Source organism: Vanessa cardui, chromosome 25 (genome assembly GCF_905220365.1).
Source record: "Vanessa cardui chromosome 25, ilVanCard2.1, whole genome shotgun sequence".
NCBI classification, from domain to species: domain Eukaryota; kingdom Metazoa; phylum Arthropoda; class Insecta; order Lepidoptera; family Nymphalidae; genus Vanessa; species Vanessa cardui.
The window spans coordinates 7,658,580-7,685,339 of record NC_061147.1 but is presented as its reverse complement, the minus strand read 5'-3'; the positions used below and the strand labels follow the sequence as shown (position 1 = coordinate 7,685,339).

Here is a 26,760-nt window from a genome sequence, read left to right as displayed (position 1 = left end):
TACAGACGAGATGGCTGATAGCTTCCTTCCCTTAGCCTTTTTTAACAATAAACTGTGCCTATCTACCAAATAAAAAAAAATACTTTTCCGGGGATCACAGTACATCATTATTAAATCAAATTGAAGCTATAAAGTGATCGGAAAATTTGTTTAGCTTAGTACAATTTTATATGGAATCTTATCGAAATATTAATTTACTAGATCCGAATTCGCTCGAGTTAAACAAATAGAACTAAACAGATGAGGTAAATCCTTCCCTTTTTATACAACGTTTTTCATAAACGTTGACTTATAATTTATTTAGGACTATTAGTCGCCCGCGTTTTATGGTTGTCATTTTGTCGGCTCACCGGTTTGGTCGTGAAAGACCGACTGACAGACTTTTATAATATTAATATAGATAAGTTTCTTTCGAGTCCTAGTCTAGTCTATTTGGTCTAGTTTATTTAATACACTTTGTGAACGCACCCGTAAATATCAAACATGGCCGCCCATTGATAGCTATGGATTTAATATCGAAACATCGCGATGACACGAATTTTGGCGGCTATATGTCGACTAAAATAAAAAAAATGTATCTATATTAATATTAAATATGTGAAAGTAACTCTGCCTGGTTATCGCTCTTTCTCGATTAAACCGCTGAGCTGAATTTGATGAAATTTGGTATAAAGCAAATTTAAACAGCAAGAAAAGTAATGGCTACTTTTTTGCCTAACACATGACAACCAACACCCTAAAACGCAGGCGACTACTAGTGATCTATCTATTTTTTTATTTCTGTTATAGGTTGGGGGAAGAGCATATAGGCCTGATGATAAGTGGTCACCATTACCCATAGACAATGAATCTGTAAGAAATATTAACTATTCCTTACATCGTCAATGTGCCACCAACCTTGGGAACTAAGATGTTATGTCCCTTGTGCCTGTAGTTACACTGGCTTAATCAGCCTTCAAACCGGAACACTACAATACTGAGTACTGTTATTTGGCGGAAAAATAACTGATGAGTGGGTGGTATCTACCCAGACGGGCTTGTACAAAGCCCAACCAAGTAAATTCCAATTATTGTATTCAATAAATAATAAACGAAATAGTATTAAACAGTCCCAGTGTCTGTGTTAGCGTTCTTGACCGACTTGGGTTCGCGAATACGAAATGATTTCATAAATGATACAAAGATGACATTTGAATTAATGAGCTCCCACAGTTGTCTGAATCGCGTACACAATTAATTTAATATATAATATCTTCTTTGATTTAACTTAAGAGTTTTGAGACATCTCATTTAGTTATTTTATAAAATGTAATTTATTCCGTGAATTGGTTGCTAATGTATTTTCTTGGACGATTCCTCTAAAACATGACTGATTCGATGTCAAATTCTTATCATTTTCATTACATATGAGACGAGATGCCCCAGTGGTTAGAACGCGTGCATCTTAACCGATGGTTGCGGGTTCAATCCCAGGCAAGCACCGCTGAATATTCATGTGCTTAATTTGTATTTATAATTCATCTTGAGATCTGCGATGAAGGAAAACATCGTGAGGAAACTTGCATGTGTCTAATTTCATAGAAATTCTGCCACATGTGTATTCCACCAATCAGCATTGGAACAGGGTGGTGGAATATGTTTCAAACCTTCTCCTCCAAGGGAGAGGAGGCTATAACCCAGCAGTGGGAAATTTGCAGGCTGTTGTTGTATCATTACATATTATAAAACAAAGCTACTTACCGCTGCATGTCCCTAATGTATGCTTAGATCTTTAAAATTACGCCACGGATTTTGGTGCCGTTTTTTTTAATAGAGTGATTCAAGAGGAAGGTTTTTGTGTATAATAAATGGAAAATATAGTAAATAAACAAGAATAATTCTATAGTATATTCAGTATCAGCATTGCACCCGTGTGAAGCCAGGACTGGTCGCTAGTTGGTAATAGGTTATCTGTAGTACAGTAAGTGCTTAGTTGAGTCTTTGTAACAAAGTCAAGCCATCTAAACTTGTTCAAGTTTTTTCGTATAGTCGTTCTTTCATATCATTAGATTATGTTTGTGTGTGTCACTCACACATACTCATATATACATATCGTTCGTATTTATTTTATTTTCGATACTTTTATATATAATTTTAGATAGGACGTTGATGAAAGACAAAGAAAAGCAACAGCCTACAACTTTCCCACTGTTAGGATTAGGCTGCCTCATATTTTGAGTAGAAGGTTTGGAACTGATTCCACCACGCTGGTTCAATACGTATTGGATTCGAATGTGACAGAATTTAATTGAAATTATATAAATGCATATTTCATAACGAACGTTTCCTTTATGCGAGCATGAAACGTAGAAACAGAAATTACTAATGAAAATCCATAGCTGGTAATAGTTTTAGCCGCAATCATCGGTTGAGATGTTGGTGTTTTACCACCAGGAAATCTCGTTTATTTTATATTTAGTGGCAGGATTACCATTACACGTTCCGATTTTCTTAGTTTTGCGTTTAGAACTGTGATCATTCCAATGATTACAGCGAGGTTTAACTCGCTTTTACGTCCATTACGTGACTTTGTTTTTAGGTCTATAGAACAATTTAAACATTTATAAATAGTTTAGAAGTAAATTTCATTCAAATATCTTTAGTCTTACAGACAATTGTTATAAGATCGTCATCACCAATCTCTTGTTGATTAGTCTGGAGGCGTGTAATCTAATCATGTAAATATTCAAAGTTTATTGACCTTTTAAATATAAGCATATTTCTTCCTACAATTTAAATATCAGCGTATCTAATGTGTCTAGATTTTAACAAATGACGGTTTTATACGAATCCACGATTTGTATCTGGAATCTGTTCCAAATTCCAAATTTAAAATGATCACGCCGCTTGCGCAAAATATTGTGAAACCTAGCATATATTATATTCTACATAGTTTAATTTGCACGTTCCCGTTTAAGATTTGTATTCCACTAATTAGTTGATGCGGTTTCGTCCGCAACACAATTAAATACGTAATTAATGTCCTCTGATTTTTATTTATGTCGGATGTAAAATGTAGTATGTACTTTAAATTCCGTATAATTTATTCATACATATGTCATTTAGCTATACAAATTAAAATTTGTTTATACAATACTGGTAGTCGCCCGTCGCTTCGATCGCATTTTAGGGTGTTGGTTGTCATTTGTCAGGCAAAAAAAGTAGCCTATGTCCTTTCTAAGAGTTCAAGTTTGCTGCATACCAAATTTCATTAAATTCAGCTAAGCGGTTTGGTTGTGAAAGATCGATAGACATTAAAACAAAAAAATGTCTCTTAGGAAGTAAAGTCATTGGTCTTGCAGATGAACTGTTTACGATCAGAGTGCTTGTAGAATCTTGAATGTCCTGCTTAGTTGACTTCTCTTCCTTGAGGAAGAAAACATAAACATATTTTACCTACAGTGCATAATTTGATAGACACCGGTCTTAAATTCATAAATAATGAATAAAACACATATTTTTGTATTGGTAGCCGAACGGCTAAATGTGCCTTTAGGATGGCCAAACGCTCGTATATGTTAGCGTTGTAAGAAATACTCACACAACAATATTTGGTATTGCTATTTGGTGGTAGAATATCAGAGTTGGTAGAATCTCCGGGAGCTTGCTTAAAGCCCTACCGAGTTGCTAATAACCGTTAAATAGTTTTAAAGATACCCGATGTTTTGCCTACTTTCTAATGTCAAATTATTGAGAAAGTTGTTAAAAAAGTGTAAAAAATAGACGAAGCTGGGTTAGTTTATGTATGATTAGCGAAGCACCCAGGGCGTCGCACGGATACAATACTACATAATTTGTTTATTTACGACATCATATTAGAAACTTCTACAATTATCAGTATTTGCTAACTATATTGTTCATGTATTATATACAAAAACCTTTATCACGAAACACTCTATCTATTAACAAAAACCACATCAAAATCCGTTGCATAGTTTTTACGATTTAAGAATACATAGGGATATAGGGACAGAGAAAGCAACTTTGTTTTATACAAATGGTTGTATGTGTTAATGCTGATTGGTTAAATATAGGACCCGTTCATTAATGTCGCCATATAATTTATGATTTACCAATTACGTGTCGTTATTTTGACGAATGTTTCATCGAAGGCCGTAATGAATTTAGCCATAGATCTATCAACAAATTTAGAAGTGGCACGCGTTTATAAGTAATGATTAATCGATTTATGATACTTTTAATTAATATTCGGCTTCATTTCGATATTCCGAAATTTATCATTTAGTGATTTAAAAATAAAAATAAATGTGTATTGTAAACTAATAAATATAATGAGATAAAATTTGTTTATGTGTAATTAATGTTCCAATTTCAATAACATTTTGTTCACTGTTGTCAGTTTAGAACACTTGAATAACAAAGGATAGTAAGTGTATATTTGAAATTATCGCTAGCGATACTGTTACTAATAATAATCTATCTTCAATATCGATACTATATTTCGCAAGAGTTCATAATTGCTGCAAGTATACGATACTTATTATGTGATCATATCGAATCAAAATGAACCTTATTCAAATAGGCTCTTGTGAGAATTTTAGAGTCGTCATTTTGCATAGATTAAATGTAAAGCTAGCTCCTGTAAAGGCTAACTTATTGATACTTTATTAATGCATCTTAAGCGTTTCGCACGTGACATTGGCGAAATAATCTAAATAATATGGCACAAAAAAAACCAAAACAAATAAAAATCAAAAAAATCTTAATCATCTTTACGTGATATATTTATTTATTCGGTTTTCTAACAATCAACCAAAACAAACAAAACATGATGAAAAATCGCTTAGGTCATTAATGCCAAATTAGTGACTAATTAGTGCCTATTTTATTATACCAACTATGTAAGATACTGGTCGCCCATTGTTTTGCTTGTTTCAGGAGTGAAAAAGAAAAAGCTTTATGCTTATCTAAAGTTGAAACTTGCTTCATTCCAAATTTCATCCGATTCGGTTCAGGTATAAGTGAAAGATGGACATACATACATACATACATACATAGTAACTTTCGCATTAGTAATATTACTATTTATTTATTTATTTAGTGTACAGGAAACAAACAGTGAAATAATTACAATAAAATAAAAAAAAATATAAAACTATTCTTAAACCAAAACAGTTTCCATTTATAAATTAATCATAAGTAAGTACAAAACAAGACATTTTTTTATATTTAATAGGTGCATGAAATTATATAATTCATTTACATAATTTAATTTAATATAAATTTAATTTTTAAATCAAGAAAACATATTTTAATAATAAATAATCAAATTATAATTAATTAATTAAAAAAGCATAAGTAAATTAAGGCTCTTCAGAGTATAATATTTCTTTTACTTGTAGTTTGAATTTTTTAAGGGAGAGATGAAAAATATCACATTCAGTAAATGTTTTATTGTACTGTTTAGATGATCTATTAACAAATGCATTTGCTGCATATTTAGTTTTTGTCAATGGAAAATCAAAAATAGATTTGTTGCGACTGCCAGGGCGAGGACACTTGATATTTATTTTAGAAAGGAGATAAGGGGAATCAAATATGTTGTGGATCAATTTATATAAAAACACCATATCACGTTCAAGTCGTCTCTGTTCAGTTGTCGGTATCTTTTCTATTTGATTCAAATTATTTATAGACGAAAAATTTAGTTATTTTAAAAACTTTTCCTGAATATTTTCGATTAATTCTATATATTTACTATACTGTGGATTCCAGACAGTGCAAGCGTATTCTAGAATAGGTCTCACAAATGATTTATATAAAAGAGCAAAAGTTGAAACACGCTTAAACTCTCTGGAAATCCTCATCACAAATCCTAGCATACGAAACGCTTTAGAAGTTATGGATATATCATATTATATTTATACGTAGTAGAGAAACAAATTGTTAATTATGATGATTTACGTTTTCTACATTGTAAAACATACAATTCTAGTACAGAATACAAGATGTAAGAATCGAACATGATAATTATTACTTTTTACTAAGCGAAGCCTCTTTTTCTTTAAGTCGAGATGGCCCAGTGCTTAGAACGCGTGCATCTTAGCCGATGATTGCTGATTCAAACCCAGGCAAGCGCCGCTGATTTATGTGCTTAATTTGTGTTTATAATTCATCTCGTACTCGGAGGTGAAGGAAAACATCGTGAGGAAACCTGCATGTGACAAATTTCATAGAAATTCTGCCACATGTGTATTCCACCAACCCGCATTGGAATAGCGTGGTGGAATATGTTCCAAATCTTCTCCTCTAAGGAAGATGAGGCTTTTAGCCCAGCAGTGGGAATTTACAGGCTGTTGTTGTTGTTGTTGTTGTTGTTGAATCCTCTTTAGATGCAGCGTTTCTGCATGTAACGTTTGAGTGCAACCTTTCTATCATGAAATAATAATTTGAATTTTATTTAATGTACATTGTTTTAAGAATAATAATTATTATTGAATTAAATTCATACCGCCATGGCATTCCATACCCAGATGAAGAAAAGGTAATTTCAAAAATCGAATTATATTAAATAATGAAACGTGCTAAAAGTAACAAATAATACATAAATAAGAATTATTGCATACTTAAGTAATTTATAGAACGCAGCGGTTATATTCGGACAGAAATGTTTGGAATAAATCAAATATGTTTATAAACAAATGCATATTGCATTAGATATGCAATTAAAACATCAGCAATACATTTCGTTAAACATTTGAGTGAATAATTATTTTATTATTTATAAACATAGTGTTTTAAAATAACTACGGAATTCTACAGTAAGTATATATCTAGGATGCAGGTGTTTTTTTATGGAATTGGTTGGCGGACGAGCATATGGGCCTCCCGATGGTAAGTGATCACCATCACCCATAGACAATGACGCTGTAAGATATATTAACTATTCCTTACATCGTCAATGCGCCACCAACCTTGGGCTTTACATTTACACTGGCTCACTCACCCTTCAAACCGGAACACAACAATACTGCGTACTGTTGTTTAGCGGTAGAATATCTGATGAGTGTGTGGTACCTACCCAAATGGGCTTGTACAAAGCTACCACCAAGTAAAAAGTCTGTTTGTATGTTTTTCCGATGTATGAATTTCTCGAAAACTAAACGTCGTATTGCAATGGTCATTTTTAATCTATTAGGTACAGTTAAACTTAAGGAACAGTGTGAGTTTTATTAAAATCGGTCTAGTACTTTCATAGGTATATTTTTTTATTTTTAATTCACTAGTTGTTTCTAATTTTGAAGTCGGTTTCGTTTTTTTATAAATTATTTATCAAATAATACAGCTTTTCAAACTTCGTAAGAATTACTTTCGTACAACCATTTTTTTGACGACTTGAGTTGCAAATCTTAATATCAACCCCTACTATTTTAAAAGACATATTCAATATAATATGAAAGATCTATTGAAATCCCATTAATTTATCTAGAGATCAATACTAAAGTTTCAAGCGATGTTATTCTATATTCGTAGCGCTAACAAAATAAAGTTATCTTTAATGTATTAGTAAATTTTAATGGCGAATACCGTCTTTCCGGGAAATAGACACAATAAAACCAAAGAAAAATATATAATTATATTTGGAATTCTGAAATTTATTTTATTCGTAATTTAAAGCATTTTTCTAATAGCAAATTAAAAAAACCATATTTACCTTTAAACAATGTGATAAAACATTATTTACTTCTAGCACTTAACTAAACCATTTCTGCCAAAAAATGCAGTTGTCAGTCCAAAAAACAAATATTCACCTAAATAAAAATATATTCGAATCTTGCAAAACATTTGACAACCCTAACTTGATCTTATAATATTGATATACGTAACGTACATATTTTTCATTAATTTATTTTGACATTAGCATACACAATTTTCACAGGTAATAAAAAGCTCAATACTATGAGATACAGGATATGTCATGTCAAAAGTGTTTGGTGTGACAACCCTGACGTTTGACCCCAGCCTATAAAAGTATTAATGCGCATTACGGCTCATGACCTGATTATATGATTTCATAACATTCTGGATCACATGGAAGCTATGTATTTAAGATTGTGCCGTCTGTCGTGTTGTAACTTCATTTATGTCTATGGTATGGTTTAAATCCGTTTGTAATAAAATTGTGTATTGGCCAAGCATTTGATGTGGCTTATAATTTTTATGAACACTCCAGATAGTCCAGGGTCATATTGTAGTTTTGTTAGAGCATTGTGGTTTTGTTGAATCGAATATTCGTTTCGTAGTTATTGGCCATATTTTAGATCAATAAATGATGATGAGGTTCTCAAAGGAAACCAGTCAGTTGCGCGGGAAATACCCTACCTACACGCTTATCAAGGTCACGCATACAAACCTTTTCTTCTTTACCAAAGCCAGGCTTTGAGTAAACCCGCACCAAAGTACTTTTGATTCGTCATTTTATAGAATCGTATTAAAAGTAAAGCAACCACCGGTTTGGAATGTAGATTCTATCGAGAAGAACTGACAAGAACCTCAGTACTTTATGCATGTACTAGCCCTCGTCTCCGCTTCGCACGGGTGCAATACTGATACTAAATATACTACAGAATTTTTTTATTTACGACATCACATTACAAGCTTCTAAAATTATCAGTGTGTCATTAATATATTGTCCATGTAAACACAAAAATCTACCTCGCGAATTACTATCCATAAAAAGGACCACATCAAAATCATTTGCGTAGTTTTAAAGATAAAGGGACATAGGGACAGAGAAAGCGACTTTGTTTAATACTATGTAGTGATATTCAAAGAAAGAATATTTTTTACTGGGGATTTTGTACAGTACGCTTGGGTACTTCCCCATCAGTACCAATATTCCCATACTATATACAAAAGAGAGGATGTCGTGTGAATCTATAACGAAAATTAAACCTCTTTGACTAGCAAAGACCTTGAGTCTAGATGGCCCAGTGGTTAGAACGCGTGCATCTTAACCGAAGATTGCGGGTTCAAACCCAGGCAAGCACCGCTGATTCATGTGCTTAATTTGTCTTTATAATTCATCTCGTGCTCAGCGGTGAAGGAAAACGTCCTGAGGAAACCTGCATGTGACAAATTTCATAGAAATTCTGCCACATGTGTATTCCACCAACCCGCATTGGAACAGCATGGCGTTGACTAGCAAAGTGAAAAATTACATTTTCTTCAAGTTTGCTATAATGATTATGATTGAATTTTGTAAATAAATTAATGTGTCATTGTTTGTCCCGTTGATTCGTATGCATAGAGTATTCATATCGAGCTGAAACTTTGTGAAGTTGATGAATGCTGATAATGAATGGTAGAGAGAATCGTATCGGATAATTATTTTTCAAAGAGGCACGCATTCCGGGCGTTCATTCATTCATGAGAAAAATAATTATTTATGTTTCCGAATAACTGCCATGGCTAAGGGTGAATCTTTTGTGAAGTTTTTTTTTTAATTTATTCAGGCAGACGGTTGTTGTGGTACATACATGGTATATGGATCCTAGATATTGTTGTTGATTTGTATTATTATTAAAAATATATATTGTATATGTAACATGATATTAAAAAAAATGATCCCATTGAGTTTCTTTCGCCGGTTCTACTCAGATCTGAGGTGTTAAATTCCGAACCGTTGGTAAATTTTTTGACTATCAATAAGAAAGTGTAATCACTTCTATTTTGAGTAAAGATTTTTGACTTTTTTCGTTTAAGAAATATTATCTATCTCTTACAATGTCAATAACTGAGGTGTTACGTAACTTGTCTTTGTTACACTGGCTCACTCACTCTTCTAACTGAAACACAACGATATTCGGTATTTGTGTTCAGTGGTAGAATTAGTGGTGAGTGGGTGATAACTATCCAGGCTTGCACAACGAATGCAATACTTTAAAAATTTCGTAATCTCGTCAGTTTAAAAATATATAAAATTTATGCGTTATATAAACATACATTTTGTTTTAAGTATTCAATTGCGTAAAACATATTGCCGCGACGAAATCTCTGGAATGTCACTGAAACGTAAATGAAATATTGTGAATATATTTCATTGATGTAAATTATTCGAAGATTGTATTTTTTTTTTATTTGAACATCAGTATTGTGATATATTGGCTGGCAGGAAATAATGTTACAAACAAATTTAAGTCAGAATGTCTTACATTTTGTGGAGTTAATTTTTTTTTTTAATTTTTAATGCTGAAAAATAAAGCAATAATGCAACGACCTTAGGACAAGCTTTAGACATAATTAAAGGGGTCTTTAGATAAAAAAAATAGTTTATAAATTTTATTATTGGATATTACATTAAATGCTTTGTTTGATAATTTGATATATTATGTTTTTTTTCTGACACATCGTGGCATATTCAATATCAGTAGAGCAAGAACACTACATTTCAATAGATCTAATTCTGTTTATTATATACATCAAGCACTTAAGCCTCTAAAGCGATTGAGGAATTTTCTGAAATTGTTGTTCCAAATCTTTTTGATAGAATTATCCTCAGCGATTTCAGCAACGGTGTCCAATTAAGTGTGACCTGCGTAACTGGCAGGACATATTATATTGAGGATAATGAAAATCAATAAGTTTATTTTCTTAATGTGTCATCCTTATAGAAGATGTTGATAATATTAAAATCCACATTGAAAGATTACGTCAACTCACATTATTCATCTTTTTTTTTGAGATCTGATTTATAAGATCAATTTATTGGTTATCAATGTTTAATAGAATTACGTGGAAATATTCATGAATGAACGACAGACATCTGTCAATTATTACCCAATAATATTTCAAAACGAATATTTTGAGACATCTGTTTAGAATATTACTACTAATCATTACATAGTATAAACAAAGTCGCTGAACGCTGTCTGTCCCTATGTATGCTTATATGTTTAAAATTACGCAACTGATTTTGAAGCTTTTCTTTTACAGATAGATTGATTACAGAGAAAGGTTTTTGTATGGAAAACATGCGCAATATAGTAGACAATGACTGAAAAACTGTGAATATTATACGACATTCTGCAGTATATTTAGTATCAGCATACGAGAATCAGGGGTGGATTCCTAGTAGACTAAATAGACCATCATATTTTTTGGCATAAATAATTTTTGGCGGTGAAGGAAAATATCGACAACCTGCAAGTGTCTAATTTCATCAAAATTCTGCCACATGTGCATTCCACCAACCCGCATTGGAACAGCGTGGTGGAATATGTTCCAAACCCTCTCCGTAATGGAAGAGGAGGCCTTATCTCAGCAGTGGGAAATGTACAGGCTGTTACTTTACTTTTTTAATTTACATAATTTTTAAAGTCTATATGTCACAGTTTTTGAAAAATATCTTTAACCTATTAAGTATGTTTTCAAATGTATGTTGAGTAATGGCTTTAGAGTATCAAGATTGATTTATAAAATTAGTATATGTATGTCACTTGGTAGGAAATAGGAATTTACTTTGTATTTTAATAATGCTGTCAGTTTAAACATTGTTTTGTCTAGAATAGTTGCCGCTATAATTTGTCTTGACACAACACGATTACATATGTTACTTTTATTATATTTTACTTTATTTTAGAATGATTTATATCTGGTGATTAGTAAGAAGAGAATATATGTATTATCATTTACACAAATAAATAAAGTAATATATAAAAATTGAATTCATAAATAAAAAAATAAGTGACAACGAAACAGAACATTTATTACCAGGAGATACACACAGATACAAGCAAACACGTACGCATGCACGCACACACACACATACCCGCACGCAGGCACACACACACACAGTGTCACATACTTTTAAATTTATGCATTGAGATATTAAATAAGTTCGAAATTAATATTTAAGATAATTGCTGTAATTGTAATTGGTAAAAATTTAAGAGTAATTAAAAAGATACGTCGATTATCCTATCATTGTTAAATAAGATTTCGTCACCACCAAGCACGAGATGAATTATAAACACAAATTAAGCACATATATATAGTGGTGCTTGCTTGGGTTTGAACCCGCAATCATCGGTTAAGATGCAAGCGTTCTAACCACTGGGCCATCTCAGCTCTCTCATATATTATATATTAATCAACATTCACAGTGATAGGTCTGTCGAAGTTTATTAACCTCAAATATGTATATATCTTTCTCTATATATATATACTTTCTTCAGTCTTGTCCTGCGGAAGTCTCTGACAGTTGACGTAGACATGGTCACATCAAATGTTTATTTATATAAAAGTACATTAAACAATGTATATACTATGTTAAAATATTAATTATTGATCTGAATTAGACTTGTCTGCCTGTCTTTCTATTGCCCTCTGGCAGCCACTGATGATATTTCTTATAAAGCAAGTTTGAACCCAAGGAAAGTCATAGGCTACGGGCTATATGCTGAGGGTGACATATAGTACTTAACATATTTGTAATTGTTTCTTTGAACTAGCACAGTTGATTGATTAATTGATTTATAAATCATCTCGTGCTCGGAAAATATAGTAAGGAAACCTGTAGAAACAAAAACACGCATTGGACTATAACCTAGACTAGTTCCAAGCTTTCTCTTTACAATACAGAGTATCTTTTGGCCAGCACACACATCAACACACTTTAACTGTGCTATAAGCTATGTGTTAAATCTGTTGTTAGAATATAATTCTGCGTGGACTGTAAAGTTGTGATCATGATACAGCCGAGATGGTTAGAACGCGTGCATCTTAACCGATGATTGCGGGTTCAAACTCAGGCAAGCACCGCTGAATATTCATGGGCATAATTTTCATCTCGTGCTCGGCGGTGAAGGAATACATCGTGAGGAAACCTGCATCTGTCTAATTTTATAGAAATTCTGGCACATGTGCATTCCAACGCATTGGAACAGCGTGGTGAAATATGTTCCAAACCTTCTCCTCAAAGGGAGAGAAGGTATTAGTTCAGCAGTGGGAAATTTACAGGCTGTTTTTGTTGTTGTTGTGACGATTCCATCAAGCTATGATAAAAGGGGAATAGAAAGCGCTATGTTGCATATGTGCATATATTTCCACTCTGTATTGTAGGTGAGTCCTACATTACAGAAATTACCAAAATAACAGCAAGAAAACAATTTTATACATCTCAACTTAAATAAACGAGTACGGAACACATAAATGACTTTTGTTTTGATATTTGTTAAATAAAAATGTTGTAATAACGTCGGTGACAGTGTAATAATTTATCGCAGACGTTTCGCGTCGGAAATATCACGAGATATCTATGCCATTAGACCGCTGGTGTGGAGACAAACAAATTCGATTTTGTTTGATATTCATACAAAATACCGAGAATATTTGGTCGTCACGCGTCATTATAACCACACTTGTGTACATTATAAATCATTCGAATTAATCTACAAAACAACATTAATTTATTTTTATTACGTGCAATATTAATACATAAAATACTAGCGATCGCCCCAAACTCAAACTCAAATTCCCTTATTCAATATATTAAACTTACTTATTGATGGTCAAATTAAACAAGAACCCAGATATGGTCTCTTTACGACATCACTTTGGAAGTTAAAATTATCAGTGTTTTGCTACTATATTGTTGCATGTGCATGTTGATACAAAAATCCTTCGAATCACACTATAATTAAAAAAAACTACATCAAAATATGTGCAATATTAAAGATCCAATCATACATAGGGACAGATATGGATAATGTATCATAACGATTAATATTATTAATATTTTTGATTGCCCATAGTTTTTATTAGGATAACACTAATCTACTTAAAATCGAAAATGGGGCAGTTAGTACGTTGATCAAAATCGAACTCATTCCCATCTTCGTCTATCAAGGAGTGAATGATAGAATAATTCGGTTCTATTAATAAGGCATTCACTCGTTTCGCTTTTGTTAAAGAAAAAAAATTTGCTCGATATCGATTTTTTATTTTATTCGCAGATATATAAAACGGTTACAAAAAGTCCAATTATACTTTATTCATATACTTTTGTATAAAAATATATTTGAAATATAGAACATGTAATTAACAAACAATTCACTTAGAGTTGATAATAATTGATCATAAATATAATAATTAAGCAATAATGCGTATGACATTGATTGACGCTGATTGTAATAATCTATTTGGAAGGCTGCCTACCAAAACAAACGAATTGATCCTGATGCAGAGTGATTTATGTGTCTCAATTATATCTTATAATATATAGAGAGTTATTCTTTTGTAATATATCACTTAGGAACCGAGATAGCACAGCGGTTAAAATGATTAAACAATCGAAGATCGCGGGTTCAATTCTCGTGCTTAAAGAGAAAGGATAATGTTGTTAGCAAACTATCTGTAAATTTCCCACTGTTGAGCTAAGGCCTCGTCTTCCTTTGTTCAGAAGGTTGTGAACATATTCCATCACGCTTTTCCAATGCGGTTTGGTGGAATACACGTGTGGCACAATTTCTATGAAATTTGTCACATGCAGGTTTCCTTACGACGTTTTCTTTCACAGCCGAGCACGAAATGAATCATAAACACAAATTAAGCACAGGATTATTCAGTCGTACTTGCCTGGGTTTGAACCCGCAATCTTCGGTAAAGATGCACGCGTTCTAACCACTGAGCTATCTCGGCTCTCGTATTTGGGAAGTGTTATATAAATTATGTATATAATTATTTATATATATCAAAGTCTTTATATATACAATATTACTATGTACACCACTCTTACAAGGTAATCTTTAAAATTAAAAAAAAATTAACTCAAAAAATAAAGATTAAATTTTGCAGTTGCATGCTTTTTTCAACTCACAGTGGCGAAGCGTAGCGGAATAAGTTCGAAGTCATGACATTGACAGTATAGCATGCCATTAAGCAGTGAGCCATTTACAACAACAAACAACAACAACAACAGCCTGTAAATTCCCACTGCTCCTGCTCTCCCTCTGAGGAGAAGGTTTGGAACATATTCCACCATGCTGTTCCAATGCGGGTTGGTGGAATGTACATGCAGGTTTCTTCACGATGTTTTCCTTCACCGCTGAGTACAAGATGAATTATAAAGACAAATTAAGCACATGAAACAGCGGTGCTTGCCTGGGTTTGAACCCGCAATCATCGGTTAAGATGCACTGCCATTTAAAAAGCTGTTATAAGAGACCTATCACAGAATACCAATTGCATACGTGCCTCTATCATTTTCCACCAGCAATTACAAGAGAGGATTAAGGTAATACAAGGAATATTGACTTGTTGATATTGGTTGAATATCCTTCTGAATACGTAATAATGCCATGTAGTTTAACTTTAAGTACAATATAAAGTTGTTTGAAACAATTGAAGCTAAATGAATCGTGAATGTTTTTTTCTGTAGATAATAGAGTAATATTCTCTATATATTGAAGGTGTGCAATAATGCTTAATTCTCTTTGATGAAAAACTTGTGTCAGAATCACGCAGGCCATAAACTTGACACGTGGTCATGATAATATTTGCAATGGTGTGCGTGACCAACACTTATAATACGTAATACGTGACTCCAAACAGCCGGTTACAGTTAATACTGAGTTAAACAGAAATCATCAAATTTAATTAAAATTGTAACAACAATTGCAATTCAAATTTTTCTATTTGTTTTTTAAGTTTAATAAGAACTACTTTATTATCATATTATAATTACTTTTCTTAAAAGACTTCTTAAGCTGTAAGCAGAATGTAGTATAGGACATGTCAAAAACCTTCACCCTTCATTATAAAAAAAGTACCATATAAAATTTCACTTTCGATCTTATTAATCTCAAATGTACCTAAAATGTTCTTCGCCATTCCGTTAATTTTATCTATATCAAGTAAATTAAACCGAGTCTAAGTTCTAGCAAAAATAATTTCAGCATTTATTAATCATAAATATTACGAACCAGTTATTTTTATCAACTGGCGGGAAACATTAGTGCAGTTAATTATCTGTGGATTCATAAATTTAGCTACCGTTTCTTAAGTGTGTTGGTATTCCTATTATTAATTTTTTTTTCTCGCACGAGATATTGGCGATATCATTTATGCCTTTTGGCACAAATAAAAACTATACAAAAAAAATTGTTTATTAAATAATAAATTAATTTCCCGTCATGTTAAGCATCTGTCATGTTCATATTTATGTTGCCAGTTTAAAAATGTAGAATATTATAATATTTGTGGACGATAATAATTATGGATTAAACTAAGAACCTCAGATCAAACCTCAGAATTTCAAAAGTGCTTGTAAAAGCCTACTTGAATAAAGTTTATTTTGATTTTGATTTTTGATTTTCAATTTAAAAAGTACCACAAAATCGTCAGTAATATATTATAATAAATATTTCTACCTATAATATATATTAGTCACTACAACATTCTATGAAGGATTTATTTATTAAAAGCATTAAATTAATCGTCGTCACTATGTATTGCCAAATCTCCCGATGCTCCACCATCCTTTCTCCTGTAATTAGAAATAACATGAATCTTAATAATCATAGATTATCGATGGTAATGGTGACAAAAATGATGTTAAACCGTCAAATTTTTCACAATATTTCACAGGCCGTTATTTATTCGCTATATATCTTATTAGACCCGTTGACAGGTCTGAATCGTCGAATTGTCAGCGAACGGAAACGTCGCGCGCTCTAACCAAAATATCACGTGTATTATGAGATATATATTACTAAGAGCGGGTTTATATAACGCTAATTCTATCTTTAAATATCCTGTTATAATAACAACTCGCTCCGATATTGATATGAGAGCAAATTTAAAAAAATAAAAATTAAATAACAGCAAAGATGATAAGGAGGTTAAATGCATATTCCAGTACGATTAAGTTGGATAGTAAACAGTGGCGGAATTGATTTCGACATTTACACAAGGTTTCCTCGCAACATTTCCTATACCATCGAGTACAAATAATACACATGAATATTCCGGTGCATTTGAAACCAAAATGATCGGCTAGAATTCACATGTACTCGCTAGCACTTACAGCGAAGCTTTAACATACAGGATATATTAAATTTAAGGTCCATACCACACCATAGTCAAAAATCTTCATTTAAAATTATTTATAATCAAATATCTACCACCCGTTCAGAAATTAATTTAGATCTGAGAAAAACCAGCGAAAGAAACTTAGCGGTTTTTTTAAATGACAATTTTAGAACTAATGATTTCACGCCTACTTCTTTCTTCAATCAGAGTTACTTGCTAATTTAAAGGCTTTATAATATGACAGCACCAAAAATATTAGTCGAAAAATAATCACGCAATGTTATAATGTGTAAAAAGTACTAAGAACTGGGATCGTTTTCATTATAATTATCTTAATTTAATTAATACGAAGTCGTTAATTTAAATGGCTGACATAACCCAAGCGGAATGTCGTTCTAATATTCGTATTTAGGTCAAATTACATAAAATACACTCACGTTTATTAAAAATATCCGCGTCATATAACTGCGCCCTAATATAAAGTCGGAGGCGCGTCCTGTACGTTGCCAACTATTTTTATGATTTTTATTGTCAAAACTAACGCATAAACAGCACATTTTATATATTTTATAAATAAAACGACGATTATACATAGCGACAAGGTATAATCACGAAAGTATGACGTCATTAGTGAAATAATATATTTCGTACATAGCTTGTTCCTAATTGATAATTATCATGTTGATATATCTCAGAGACATATAAATTGTACACTTGTATACTATGAATGATGTGAAATATTTTCATCGGCTCCGTTTGAAATTGTCAAGGATATACGGAAAATTTCGAATGTTTTAAACATAAATTAATTACATACTGGCTAAAATATATAGGATTAAAATAATATATTGCTAAAATTCATTTTGGTTCCACATTTTTTTGATAATATTAATTCAGTTCAAATGTAGTTATTTTATAAATTTATTGTGGTGTTAATTTATTTAATAATTTGATTTATTATAAAGCAAATTTTTAAGATAACATTTACATAAATTCTCTTTTAATTCTTGGATCATCAGTGCTATTTTGTAAGAAATCACTTTTCATATCATACGTAAAACCTTGAAAACTGACCTAACTTTATACTCTAGTTTGCTACGTAGAAAGTCGCCTGATATAAAATCAGCAGTGAGTTTCGAGTTTATTCTTACAGAATAGCTCTGCTAAAGACTTCAACTGTACAATCAATAGCAGCAATATCAGTCAAAATTATCGCGGAACCAATTTGGACTTTAGCTACACATCCCTTAAAACTATAAAATCGTTAAACACAAATAAAAAAAACGGATCATTAAAAATAGGTGTTACAGAAAAACTAAAAACAGAAAATATACAAAACTAAACATGTCAAAAATATAAAACACACACAACACAACACAATACAAAACAAGTTTTCAATTTGAAGAATTGCAAGGAGAGATAATACCTAAATGGCGTTTATGTCTGGTCTTTGGAATTCTATCGTTGGTGGGAACGGGAAGGAAGATAATTGGAACGACGTATCAGTCTACTATTGTGATAAAAAAAAGAAATACATCTCAGTATCTGAGATCGATAAGGAAGCTATACCAATAGTGTTTGCTGAAGCACATAAGATTACATTCAACAAAACTGGTCTTGGACTTGATTACACGCCCATTAACTTTTTGACGATCTATCATATTGATACTAGACAAGGTTGGTTAATGATATAGATCTCCATCATCAATGAATTACTTATATTATTACACAGACCAGGTGTAAATAATCTAGTTTCAGAAAGCTATCACACATCCAGTACAATTTTGATAACATTAACGCTAGACCTAATTTAATTTTTAACTCATGTGATTTAACAAGCACTCTCTAGTCACATTCCCATTCAAGTTGAGCTTGTTTTTCCTAAAACTCTCCAAACGATACCCTCGTGACTTTAAATAAAATATTTGCATATATTCCAGCGGAAGTAAAAATGCCAAGCGGCCACATAGACCAACCAGTGATTGAAGACAACCGGGATGGAACAGTCAGTATCAAATACGATCCCCGGGAGGAAGGTGTACATGAACTCTATGTGAAGTACAATGGAGAACACGTACAAGGTAACACTTTAACATTTCTTCTTAAATCTTCTATAGTCAGACCAATTCTTGCAATTTAAAAAATGATTTAAGAATATTTTTGTTATACTCCTAGCACTAGTATTGAGTTACAAATATAATAATTCTTATCTAAAGGAGTATCAACATCATCCTCCTGCCCTTATTTCAATTTTCCTTGAGATCAGCGCAGCATATCTTCTTCTTCCATACTTCTCTTTCTGACGTCACTTGTGAGAACAAGTAACATTCTTTTCAGCCATATCATCTTTCACACAATCCATCCATCGTTTCTTTGGGCGTACCCTTCTTCTATATTCATCACATTAATTCTCTAAATCTTCCTTATCTAAAGATGTTTAAATTATGTATAACGTTATAATAAATGGGTTAAGAGGTTGAATCGCATAAAATATTAAAGAAATGCTAAGAGCAGAATATTAATAGATATTTTTGCAATCGAAACTATTAAATCAGATTCATAACAGCTGCATGAAAGTGTAATTTTGTAAGATGCTACAAATTGCCTACAAATGAAATTGAAGCCAAATAATAATCGAGAAATGGGTCAAGGAATACTTCTTGTATCTTAATGTCAAATTATGATAGCTATCTGAATTACTTCAAAGAGAATTTTATTAAAAATCTTTAGAGAAATATTGTAAATCTAGACTTTGATCTTTATTTTAATCTTTTCAGGATCGCCTTATAAGTTCCACGTGGACTCAATTTCCTCTGGTTACGTAACCGCATATGGTCCTGGTTTGACCAGCGGCGTCAGTGGCGAACCAAGTCAGTTCACAATAAGCACCAAGGGTGCTGGTGCTGGTGGACTGTCTATGGCTGTTGAAGGTCCCAGTAAAGCTGAGGTAACCTTGAATCATTCTTATTTATATTGTTCAATGAGACAGCTGTTGAATTATATTTTATCAGAAGGAGAAATAAATTTTGACTAATATAAAGTGGTAATCATAGTCAGTTTGAAAGAAATGTGACTTGCTTTTTTATTTTTAATAATATGTCTATTTTAATTTATTTTTGTATATATTTCAGATCACATGCCATGACAACAAGGATGGTACCGTCGCTGTATCTTACCTACCCACTGCACCTGGAGAGTACAAAATCTCTGTTAGGTTCGGAGACAAGCACATTAAGGGATCTCCATTCATAGCTAAGGTTGGTTTTAGTTATGTATGTGTTCTGAACTATTATTATAAATGTATGTTTATGATGTAAGTAAAGTAAGTAACAGTCCGTAAATTTCCCACTGCTGGGCTAAGGCCTCCTCTCCCACTAAGGAGAATGTTTGAATCTTTAATATTTGAATTGAATATTCCATCACGGTGTTCCGATGCAGGTTGGTGGAATGCACATGTGCCAGAATTTATGTGTTCCTTCAACGTCGAGTACGAAATGAATTATAAATACAAATTAAGCACATGAATATTCAGTGGTTGCTTGCTTGGGTTTGAACCCCCAATTATCGGTTAAGATGCACGCGTTCTAACCACTGGGCCATCTCGGCTCTACTCTATTATTTATCAAGTAAGGGTGATTAATGTATTTTTTCTTCTTTTTAGGTCACAGGTGAAGGTCGCAAAAGGAACCAAATATCAGTCGGTAGCTGCAGTGAAGTCACTCTCCCTGGAAAAGTCAATGACAATGACATCCGTAGCCTAAACGCCTCCATCCAGGTTCGTGTATATTTTTATTATTTTTTATAAACGACCTGAACATAAGTTGAACCTGTCTAAAATGTCATATTCCCTATAAACCTTTACGGAACTTGCGGTTACCCTTTGAGGAAAAAGCAACACGAATACCCAAAACCCTGTAAACCTACTCTAACTTCTATTTATATAACTATTGAGTTTGTCCGTTTCCATTATGATACTGGAATTGGTCCAATTGATGTCATATTTGTAGTCTTATTTTTTATTAATTGAAAATACTAATTAGTATCAGATATGCTGCTACTGATGGCAATTCTTCATTTCGTTTTGTATATGTTAAAATATGTTTAATGAAACCAAAAAATCTTGTGAGGATAGCAATTCCAAAGGCTTAAAATTAGGTATTTTTTTTGCTTTCATATTTGCTATACAAGTTTATAGTTAGGCGTAGTATTAATTTTATTTGAACTGAGATCGTAAATACGTTTTTAAAACGTATCACTTAATTCACAGGCTCCATCTGGTCTTGAAGAGCCATGCTTCTTAAAACGACTGCCGTCTGGTAACATTGGTATTAGCTTCACACCCCGTGAAGCTGGCCAGCACATCGTCTCCGTCAAGAAGATGGGCGTTCACATTCAGAACTCACCCTTTAACATTACTGTTCAAGAACAAGAAGTTGGAGATGCTAAGAAAGTCAAGGTAAGGAGGCAAGGTTGATTGTAATATTTAAGACCAAACAACGCTGTAATATGTCACTTTGAAAAAGATCCCGATGTTCTAGAATTTATATTTGTGAGTTATATGTAGTTAGTTGGGTAGATTTCGTTTTGAGATATTGGTATGTTATAATTAATATTCAAGGTGGTTAGCTTGCGGCTGGCCAAAAGGGCTAATGCTAATGTGGTGAGCGATGCTCATTAGTAACTGTGTGAAATCTGTAAGTTGCTACCGGTTAAACTTCTTTACCCCGGCAAAACACTATTGGATCGTTTAGGGTTTGCCGTTCTACCAGATTATCGAGAGTGTACTTGTTTTTCAAACACTTAACATGTCTTACGAGATTTGCCGACTGGGCTATTCTATCTTGAGTAATTGGTCAGGAGGATATTATATTTGTGCTTAAACAAATTACAATCTGTTATAAAATATTTAAAACTAGAGTTAGGTTTAATACTTATCAGATAATTGGAGTATTCTTGACAGTTCTTATCAATTTTACCGGACTGCAACTGTTTCTAATTGTTTTTTTTTTTAGTATTAACAATTATATTAACTTTATCCACTTTACACTACTTTATATAAACTTTATCTACTGTAACCATTTAGCCATTATTAATCGTTATACTTGGCAGTGTGCCATCTCTCTTCTGTACCTTTTGCAAAATTTATCTTTTATCTTAGAAGAGTTACTCTATTTTTTATAATTGGCAGGTCGCCTTATCTAATCTGAATCTTTTCCAAAATATAACATTTATAATAGAACCGTCACTTCTTTTTCATTTACTTCTAATTGCTTTAATGAACCATTTACTTGTATGATTAATATCTTTCCAGGTTGCTGGGACAGCCCTGAAAGAAGGCAAAACTCAAGGCGAGAACACTTTCACAGTTGATACCAGAAATGCGGGTTACGGTGGTCTCTCACTGTCCATTGAAGGTGCGTTTGGTGTTTTATTTACTTTAATTAAATGCTTTACTTTACGCTTGAGCTGACATCGTCCAGTGAGACTCAACTTTATGCTCATATTTCGTAGTCTTGTATTCGTGATTTTTGAACCGTATCAAATGATATTCTGTTGAATTTTTTTATTGGCTGTAAAGGTTGGCAAATGGGTATGTGGGCCACTTGATTATATGTGGCCACCAACGACAGTAACTTCCGGTATGGAAAACTAACCATTCCGTACTAAGCCCATGCGCCACCAACCTTGGGAACTAAGATGTTTCGTTTCTTGTGCCGATTATGACTTACCCTTCAAACCAAAACACAGCAATACTGACTACTGCTGTTTGGCGGTATAATATTTGATGAATGGGTGGTACCTTCCCAGACGGGCTTACACAAAGCCCGTTGTTAAATAAACTCTTCATTATTTCTATTTTTAAAGAACAATTTAAACTGTTAGTACATTTACTAATGTAATCCCAATAATTATTTCAGGTCCAAGTAAAGCTGAGATTCAGTGCGCGGACAGCACCGATGGCGTTTTAGCGATCAGTTACAAGCCAACGGAACCCGGCTACTACATCGTCAACCTTAAGTTCGCTGACCATCATGTCGAAGGATCTCCATTCACAGTTAAAGTATGTGTATCAAATTCTTATATTTCCAAAATGGTGACTGAGAATATGACGTACAATAATATAATATAATTATTTATAATATGCGAGTTTGTGATGTAGAACGAAATTTTTTGGCGTCTGTGTTACTGGAAGTTTAGTTTGAACTAGCTGTGCCCGCGACCATATATGCGTTTGAGTTATAGAACAAAAACATTATTGTAGCTTAAGTTACTCCTTATTATAACTGCCATTGAAAGTCTCGTCAAAATCGGTCCAGCCGTTCCGGAGATTAGCCGGAACAAACAAACAGACAGACAGACGGACAAAAATGGTAAAAAATGTTATTTTGGTATCTGGACCGTGTATACATTCATATGCATGGAGTAAAAAGGGCTATTTTAAAATCACAAACAGACATTCCAATTGTATTACATGTATAAATTTAGTTAGTTTGAATATTCGATTCAATTGGGATGCCAATATGCTAATGCTAGCATTCCTGCCAACATTCCAAGCGGTTAAGATTTACACAGTAACTATGTTTAATTCATATTTGTATATATTTAAGTATTAATGATTTTAATTCTTATGTTAATACTGGAAGTAGGTTATGCATTCACACCGAATCCATCGCTACGACTATTAATACATCAATAGCTATACAGTTGTTATTTCGACCCTGGACTTGTTACATCGCATAAGATATCTTAACACTTCAGTTCTAATGCAATCTGTCAAAATCTAAGACGTATAATGTAATGGTGTGCGCGCGCAGGTGTCGGGCGAGGGCAGCAACCGGCAGCGCGAGAAGATCCAGCGCCAGCGCGACCAGGCGCCGCTCACCGAGGTCGGCACCAACTGCAAGCTCACCTTCAAGATGCCCGGTCAGTCGCTTCCTTCCCATTACACCACCGTAAAAAAAGATATATGGGAGCACAATTGTGCAAATTATGTTATTAATTAATTGCCAATTATATATGCTTATAGAACTTGAATACTTGGCCTTAAATCATGGTTGTAAAGGGCATGTAAAATAGTGCTTCCCAGTCATATGATATTTTCAGATATATTTTACTATTTAGGCACTTTTTTACTTCAAGTCTCTGAGAAATATGATGTTATACAAAAAAAAGAACTATGAGAGCCTGAAATTGACAAAAAGCTAAATATGTTTGACCACTTGTCATTCGTGGCTTTGCTTGCGATTTAGGTTGTTAGTTCCTTGGAGTTCAAGTTTGCTTCGTACCAAGTTTCATCAAATTCGGTTCAATGGTTTGATCTTGAAAGAGCGTCAGACAGACAGAGTTACTTTTATATTATAATATTGGTATATATCAATAAATAAACTTCGTTTTTCCAGGCATCACGTCCTTCGACCTGGCAGCGACTGTCACCAGTCCCGGCGGTGTGTCAGAGGATGCTGAGATCCAGGAGGTGGAAGACGGTCTCTACTCCGTCCACTTCGTGCCCAAGGAGCTGGGTGTGCACACCGTATCCGTCAAGTACAGGGAGATTCATATTCCCGGTGAGCTCTAGATGGAATTTCAACAACAACAACAACAGTAGCCTGTAAATTCCCACTGCTGCGCTAAAAGCCTCCTCTCCCTTTGAGGAGAAGGTTTGGAATATATTCCACCACGCTGTTGGTGGAATACACATGTGGCAGAATTTCTATGAAATTCGTCACATGCAGGTTTCCTCACGATGTTTTCCTTCATCGCTGAGCACGAGATGAATTATAAAGACAAATTAAGCACGTGAAACAACGGTGCTTGCCTGGGTTTGAACCCGCAATCATCGGTTAAGATGCACGCGTTCTAACTACTGGGCCATCTCGACTCCTAAATTTTAAATTTACCTTAATTTTTGACGAGAATTTATTACCGAGAATTTGATATACTTATGTGCTTTGAAGAGCTTGGGACTTCAACATCCCTAACTTAATAACTCTGATAAGCTATTAAAAAAATGTAATGACAGTCCTTTTTCGTAACCGGGACTATAGGATTTGGCTATAAAAATAGAAATCTACTATAGGACCAAGACGATATTTTTTTTATATCTAAGGGACACATGAAATAGGTCAATGACTTATACAGCTCAACTTAAAATTTAATTTACTATATTCCTCCATTGCATGTTAACGATGGAGGGGAAATTAAGTTATTACATAAGTTATGACGATTGAAATGACGAATGATGATTAAAAGTGCTTGAAAGTTAAGCTATTTATATTAGCTTAACTATTACTATTATTATAATTTACAAAATAATTCTCCTCAAATGGTAAAAAAATATTTTTATTTTCTTTTTAAGTCATTGCACATAGCCACATTAATTGTAATGAAAATATTGAATGCTATTTATTTAAGTAATCATTTCCAAACGAAAATTTTCACTTGTTTTCATATACTAATATTAATTAATCTTTTTCCAGGCTCACCCTTCCAGTTCACAGTTGGTCCTCTTCGGGATTCTGGATCCCATTTGGTGAAGGCTGGCGGTGCTGGTTTGGAGAGGGGAGAAGCTGGTCGCTTCAACGAGTTCAACGTGTGGACCAGGGAAGCTGGAGCCGGACAGCTGGCCATTTCTCTGGAGGGTCCCAGCAAAGCCGAAATCGACTTCAAAGACAGGAGGGACGGATCGTGCGATGTGTCGTATAAAGTGGATGAGCCAGGTCAGTTTGTATTTTGGTTCATAAGTATATTTAATATTAGGAAATTTGTAGGTTATTTTAATTTAGTATAGGAAAGTAGATGATTGAATGAGCCATTTGTTGGTGGTGTTTATTTGAGACACAAATACTATTTGTTATAAATACAACGTCAACTACGGAATTTAAAATTACTCTTGAGTTTTTATTCTTTTTGTTCTGGCTCATTTGAAGAGTGAAAGAGCTATTGGCGGAAGAATACGCGCTACTATGGTAAAAGTTATAACCTTGTATATGTATAAAGTAATATTAAAACTAGTAATATCAAGACATTAGGTAGTGTGGAAGAACATAAACATAAATGTGTATCACACATTTAAAGTAGATTATTGTTTGTTGCAAATTAAAAAAAATAAAGTGAGATATATCTTATGTAATCAGTTTGACTTTAAAATAAACTAGTTTTCGGTCTTGGCTTTACATGGATACAAGGGTGATATTCTCGGCTTTCTTCTGTTAAGCATTTATTACACATAATTATAACTTAATAAAGAATCACTCTGTATATTAATGACAACCGCATTATTTGTTGCGTAGTTTTTAAGATCTGAGAAAATAGTAACATCGGGAAGCAAATTCGTTTTGTCTAATATGTCGTTATAAAAAACGAAAATATACGGATAAATAAAGAAAATATTGATAGTGGAATGGCTTATTCATATACATATTTGTCGAAAAATGTCATAATATGGATGACAAAATATATGAGGTTGTGTCGGAGCGAGTCGACAATAACCGACAATAACACGGAGTCGAATAATTCATTCCGAGGCGCTTTATCGTCCCCGGATCAGCAAGTCAAATGGCCCGCCGCCCCCGCGGAGCCACACTGAACTGTACACTATAAAAAACCACATAAACACTGAAATGCACTTCATAAATAAATCGCCGGACTCGTTCCTTATACGATTGCCGA

The 26,760-nt window shown here is 33.2% G+C and overlaps 1 protein-coding gene across 11 annotated transcripts in view; it reads left to right on the top strand.

Moving 5' to 3' along the window:
- LOC124540451 (filamin-A) overlaps positions 1-26,760 on the top strand; it is a 109,738-nt gene that overhangs the window by 53,327 nt on the left and 29,651 nt on the right. For 5 of the 11 annotated variants that reach the window (XM_047118038.1, XM_047118037.1, XM_047118041.1 and 2 more), the window contains 10 exons: positions 19,032-19,172; positions 19,869-20,038; positions 20,223-20,348; positions 20,753-20,866; positions 21,359-21,547; positions 22,403-22,505; positions 23,010-23,152; positions 23,907-24,015; positions 24,492-24,656; positions 25,569-25,808. In XM_047118038.1, the coding sequence (XP_046973994.1) occupies positions 19,032-19,172; positions 19,869-20,038; positions 20,223-20,348; positions 20,753-20,866; positions 21,359-21,547; positions 22,403-22,505; positions 23,010-23,152; positions 23,907-24,015; positions 24,492-24,656; positions 25,569-25,808 (1,500 nt within the window). Of the gene's footprint in view, positions 1-18,414; positions 18,769-19,031; positions 19,173-19,868; positions 20,039-20,222; positions 20,349-20,752; positions 20,867-21,358; positions 21,548-22,402; positions 22,506-23,009; positions 23,153-23,906; positions 24,016-24,491; positions 24,657-25,568; positions 25,809-26,760 lie in introns of those variants that run through there. The other 6 variants (XM_047118030.1, XM_047118031.1, XM_047118033.1 and 3 more) reach the window with 3 other exon arrangements.